Source organism: Schistocerca gregaria, chromosome 1, assembly GCF_023897955.1.
Source record: "Schistocerca gregaria isolate iqSchGreg1 chromosome 1, iqSchGreg1.2, whole genome shotgun sequence".
NCBI classification, from domain to species: Eukaryota; Metazoa; Arthropoda; class Insecta; order Orthoptera; family Acrididae; genus Schistocerca; species Schistocerca gregaria.
In genome coordinates, this window is record NC_064920.1 from 404,962,095 (window position 1) to 404,968,606 (window position 6,512).

Genomic DNA, 6,512 nt, shown 5'->3' on the forward strand with positions numbered 1-6,512 from the left:
TCTTGACTGGCAAGGCTCCCACTTTATATCCACAGGACAGCATCTGATTGGCTGAATTAAGTCACGGTCAACTCAGAAATGGCTTGTTAACATGTGGCACTCTCTACAACCAAATATGTTGTTTCTGCTCTCTATCTAGCTTGCTTGCTTGCTTCCAGTGCCAGCCCTCACATCAGGCGGTAAACCACAAGAAGTCTCCCTATGTGCTTTTTCTTTATGAAGTGCAGGCTTCCATCTATTCCTAAGTGCAAAGGCCATGTCTCTATTTAAGTTGTTTCAACGAAGTCTAATTTAAACTGCTTCCCCGATCACAGAGTCCCAATAGATCGATGCACAACCAAGTATTCTTGCTTGTTCACACACATATCTTGTGCTTATCTAACGGGCTATGCTCTGCCACTGCTGATTTATCCAAATAACTGTATTTAAGATGACACATGCTGGACGCAGTGTTCAGCAACAGTGCGAACAAATCGGCCGACATAATTTTTGCCACACTCTTAAGAAGTGTTATAAATCCTTGGCATTCTCAGGTGGAGATTATCCTGGGACCGGTTGCAAGATCTCTCTAATTTTTCGAGGTGGCTGGAAGATTGGTCTGATCCCTTGTCTGTTTAGGACTATACCTATCTTGGTAGTTATTGTACCAAAGAATGAAAGCCCGATGTGTTGGTCCTCTTGGCTTGTTTGAACAGAATTGCATCTTGGTTATCTTGACGGCTTTGATCCAATATCACTGACAGAATACCCATTGTTTCTGAAAACCATCGTAAGATGACTGATCTCGGAGCCTACGTGGTCATGGTCCAAAATAGTCCTTGGCTCTGAACTAAGGTGTTCAGCACAGCTCTATTCTGGATGGTGAAAGCTACATCCATTGAGATCCAGATCTGTATGTGTTCATTTCCCGTACATCCATCTGATTTCCATTCAACAGACACATCTAAGAAAGGTAACTTCCCATCTTTCTCCACCTTCACTGCAGGTTCGCTGGAGAGCTTCTGTGAAGTTTGGAAGTTAGGAGACAAGGCAGAAGTAGGGCTGTGAGGACGGGGCGTGAGTCGTGCTTGGGTACCTCGGATGATAGAGCACTTGCCCTTGAAAGGCAAAGGTCCCGAGTTCGAGTCTCAGTCCGGCGCACAATTTTAATCTACCAGAAAGTTTCATATCAGTGCACACTCCGCTGCAGAGTGAAAATCTCATTCAAGAAGTGGATGACAAATAATGCCAAAATAATTTCAATGTGTCTTCAACTGATACCTTCGTAAACAGGGGTACCACATCAAGGCTAACCATGACCTCACTGGGCCTTGTCCTCAAGTGTTTATGATATCAACAAAAATTTGAGAGTTTATGATGTGATGTCTACAATGGCCAACTACAGGTGCCATTAATTTGGTTAAGTACTTTGCCCATGTGTTTGTAGAAATGCTACTGGCAATGTACTTAACTACATTAATGGCAGCTATAATTAACCATCGCAGACACCACATTAAAAATTTACAAATGTTTCTTCTCATAATACAGATGAGGATAGGGTCCAATGAAGACATGGTCAGGCTTGATGTGCTCTCCCTGTTTATGAAGGTACCAGCGAATGATACATTAAAAGGGTTGGCCTCTCGTGTCTCCCCTTACATTTTGAAATTATTTCAGTACACTTTGAGGTCCCCTTATTTCTTGTACAATGGAAATTACTAACAACTGATGGAACAGCCATGGTTCAGCACTGTCACCTGCCATAGCTAACTTTTTTATGGAAGATTTTGAAAAACAAGTGTTCAACAGTGCTCCCTTCCAGCCTTCTGCTTCTTCAAACATGATGACGATACATTTCTAATCTGACTGCATGGCAGTGAGGTGCTGCAGCAGTTCACTGACAGCTTGAATGGGACATATCCTAGCAAGATTTACAGTGGAGGTGGAGGACAGTAAGTTACCTTTCTTAGATGTGTGTGCTGAACAGAAATAAGAAGGATGACAAGGCCATTCTACATTTACAAAAACACTGGCACCTACAGATCTGTATCACAATGGGCATAGCTTTCACCATCCAACTCAGATGAGAGCTATGCTGAACACATTAGCTCACACAGTCAGGACTACTTCAGACAAGGGCCACACCGGCTGTTGAGATGAATCATCTAACAACAGTGTTTAGAAGCTATGTGTAATCTGCCAATGATCACGCTATCAAGGAAACCAAGAACCAAGACGTGACGCCATTTAAACAAGCCAAGAGGACCAACAAATAGTGTGGCTTCCATTCTGCTAAAACTACCAATACAAGTAGACTCCTAAACAGGAAAGGAATCAAACCAGTCTTCCAGTTACCAAAAAAAATTACAGAAATGTTGCGAGCAATCAAGGATAATCTCGGCCTGACAGCACTGGGATTTGTAACATTTCTTGCGAGTGTGGCGAAAATTATGTGGGTCAGTCTGTGTGGACTATTACCAATCGCTGTCTTGAGCATCAGTGTCACCTTAAATACATGTATTTGCATAGTTCAGTAGCAGCAAAGCACGGCCTGTTAAATGAGCACAAGACTGTTTGGACAAAGGAGAATACTTGCTCAGCTACTGGGACTGTGATCAGGGAAGCAGTTAAAATACTTTGTGAAAATAGTGTCAATAGAAACACTGGCTGTACATTTAGCAATCCATGGAAGCATGCACTTGATGAGGGAAAGGCACAGAGGAAGGCTTCTCACAGTTCACCACCTGATCTGAGGGATGGTGCTGCAAGCAACACTGGATAAAAAGACCAAAAAGAATATATGGACATAGAGACACCATATTCCCACTGTGACATCACAACATAATACAGCCAATCAGATGCAATCCTGTGTGTATAAAAATGGGAGACTTTCCTCTTCACGGTAGTAATTTTTACCCCGAACGATGATGACGGAGGCAATCATTGAAAGCTTGGAATTTTATCAGAATTCGACACAGCAAGTAAACTGAGAACATTTTATGAAAAATTTAGAATGTTTTGCCTCCAAAGTACAGCTATAAACACAGTCCTGCTTTATCATAACATTTTACTGCACACAAAAAGGAAATATTAGATACAAAATATTACACTACAGACAACAATGAAATGTTAATGCCAACTTTCTATCAAATAAAGAAACTTACGACAGATTTGTTACTGCCTGGTTTAATTTAATTTCTGATCTTATTTTGAACAATATTAGATTGAACAGAAGATGGTTATTAACCATCTGTTACTAGATCCTAAATTTTATGAAACTGTAAAAACGGGCTACAATAAATAGTGTGTGTGTGTGGGGGGGGGGGGGGGGGGGGGGGAAGAGAGAGAGAGAGAGAGAGAGAGAGAGAGAGAGAGAGAGAGAGAGAGAGAGAGAGAGAATCATGATGGTTAAGCTCTACCTCATTACATGGAAAATAATTAATGCTAATATCTAAATTAACAACAGTGTAGATGTAGGAACATCACCAAGAAACCATAGTGCATACAAAATTTAAATTATTTCTCAATCAGACTTCTCCAATACCTTCAAGTCAGTAATGTGTGCGACAAAGAATGAGACCTTATTCTGGTAAGGCTACATGGAAAATAATTAATGCTCGTCTGAGCACTGAAATATTCTACAAGTTATACTGGTAAACACAATGTTCCCTCTTGTGTGTTTCATTGTTCTTAGGCTGTTTATGCTACGATGAGTTAGACTACTAGTTATAATTGCTCAAGAAAGGCAGTATCTACTCCTACACCACTCTCGCTTTCGAATTCAAGAAACAGTTGAAGCTCTTATTTCAGTATTCAATCAACGAGTTCAATGAAAATGGTGAAAGCTATAATCTGGTCTGATACAATGAAGCAGATAGTTTTGAGCTACCGATAGTTCTATACCTATCACAACCATTTTATAGCTGTCAGTAGAAACTTAGCATTCACGGCTTTCCACAGTAAGAAGATAGGCACTGACTGTGTATACATGGATTCAATGTAGTGCAGCACCTGAGAGAATAATTATGAACATTATAGGTAACGAAATAACAATTTTTAAATAATTCAATAAAAAAATCATGTGTCATACAGCATTAATCATCTTGAAACCTCTGAACAAATTAAAAGTACGTCAGTACCCTGATGGATTGCGTAGTGAGGATGTTCCATCCATCTTTTGATGGTCAGTAATACAATCAACTCTACCAAGAACATCCACAGCATCAATCCATATATGCCACAGAATCACCCAGGCCAAAAACGCCCATACCATAAAATACTAGTTGATATTACAAACACAACATACAACAAACAGTGATAAGGACAGCTCACAACTGACACCTGTTACTACTAATTGATGACCTTTATTCATCAAAGGATCATCTCACAATGATATGGGAATTGTCACATGAACCAATAATGCAAAATCCTTTACGAGAATAGAAGTGAACAGAAAAAAGGTAACAAAACACATAAACTACAAGTGCCTATTTCCAGAGCAAATGAGAATTTGGGGTATCACAGAACACTCATAACATGTCACATCAAGCCAGACTAAGAGATTAAAGATGGTTCCTCACAAAGCCAAATACAATTTGTCGTCCGAGCATTCAAATTTCACGCAATTTCTTGCGAGAGGAAAATGACGATACGTAGATGGTGGTACTACTATATTCATACTTTAAATAATCTCGCGATTAAATAGACGAAAATTATGTGAATGAGGATATAATAAGTTTTGAAATACGGGAAATAAAAAGCTTTGAAATACATTTTGGTGGTTGGCCTGAACAGAATTTCAATCAATTGATGCTGTACTACAGATCTATGGCCTGGTGTTATAGCACTGGCTTTCAAAGTTTTACTCACCAATTCATTACTGTTACTGAAGAGGAAGACATAACTATAAAGCCCAAACTCCTTTACACAAATACTCAGATTAAAAAATATATATATATATCAATAAGTCTTCACATCATGTTGGGGGGGTTGTATTAATTTTTTACTTGAAAATTTGCATGTTTTCCAAAGCACATACCTGTTAAATTTCTCACAGCACCATAGATTACACACTACACTCACAAAATGTAGGGTTAAATAAGTGTGACACCACATACTACCGCACTGCAACTACGGTATCCTGAGAAATTCTAACATTGCACCTTTCCGATAAACACACCATTTTTGCATAACGATAATTTACTTACTGGCAACCACGCGACTGGGAAATCGTATCGTAAGTAGTTGTCACTTATGAGTCTGTAGCACATTTGAAACAATGGTCCATAAGGCCGAAGGAAGTGGTAAATTATCTCATACTCATGCGGACTTTGATTCTTATAAATCGAATGCAGTCCCCATCCACAATGATCGGCTGAACCAAAAATACTTTCCAATATCAATGGATACACCATCTGCATTTCTTTAAAAGTACATTCGTTCATAATTCTAATTAGTTCTTCGCATCTCTGCTCCAATGGCAGTCCAAAGACAGCCTGAAGGCGTCCCTGTAAAATATTAATAGTTTATACGAGAATATTTTAATAAATGTACACTGTAGACAACACTTATAACTTATGTAAACTTACGTTTTCTCGAGTTATGTCCATCATACGCCCGCAAATTATGACACAATTTTCTTGATCACAGTTTCCAGAAATGCGCAGTGGTACATATATATATATGCTTGATTTTTTATGCAGCAATGTGCACAAGACCACTATTAAAATGTCTTTACATTTAAATTAGGCGCGCTCCACAACACTACTGTGTACAAGTGGAAGACATATTGCAATTCAAAGAACTTCATCCTGACTCTCGAAGAGAGCACAGTCGAAGGTGTATCTGCACAGATTTCGTATTTGCCAAACCAAATCAATATATTCAAAGGACCCTCAAGCAACAATAGCTGGATGATGATATCTCAACGTGAGTTTCCACAGAAATGAATTTTTACACGTGCATCCCTCGACAGTACCACACTCGTGAATCAACTTTATGTGGAAACACCCACCTTCCACTCTATCATACTAACTTTTGCGCCAGTTACGAAAGTTGAAAAGCGTACTACTTTCTTGCACGATGTCACTTCTTCCACTATCGCATACGAGCATCAGAAACTGCCCATAGTTAGAGCATAATGTTCTTAATATATATATTAATGACTTGTCATTCTATATTCATACTAGTTCTTTTTGCTGATGATGCAACTATAGTAGTCACATCCGATAAACAAGAATTAACCGAGGAAATTGTAAATAATGTATTTCAGAATATTATTAGGTGGTGCTCTGCAAATTGACTCTCACTAAATTTTGAGGAAATTCAGTACATACCATACAGTTCTGTACAGTAAATGGTAAATACAGACTTTGAAAAGAAGTCTGTTGCTAAGGCAGAATATTCAATATTTCTGGTTGTGAGCAATGGTGAGAAATCGAACTGGATGAAACACACTGATGATCTACTGAAACGCTTAGGTTCAGCTACTTATGCTATTAGGGTTATTGCAAATTTTGGTGATAAACATATAT

General features: G+C 38.9%; 1 protein-coding gene across 1 annotated transcript in view; it reads right to left on the reverse strand.

The window, feature by feature from the left end:
* The window catches only part of LOC126349411 (sphingomyelin phosphodiesterase 4), a 169,548-nt gene extending 163,624 nt beyond the window's left edge, over positions 1 to 5,924 (reverse strand). Inside the window, exons 1-2 of the mRNA XM_050002427.1 lie at positions 5,568 to 5,924; positions 5,187 to 5,486 (exon numbers count right to left, since the gene is read on the reverse strand). Of these exons, the coding sequence (XP_049858384.1) occupies positions 5,187 to 5,486; positions 5,568 to 5,591 (324 nt within the window). The 5' untranslated portion in view covers positions 5,592 to 5,924. The remainder of the gene's footprint in view (positions 1 to 5,186; positions 5,487 to 5,567) is intronic.
* Positions 5,925 to 6,512: the final 588 nt, after the last annotated feature.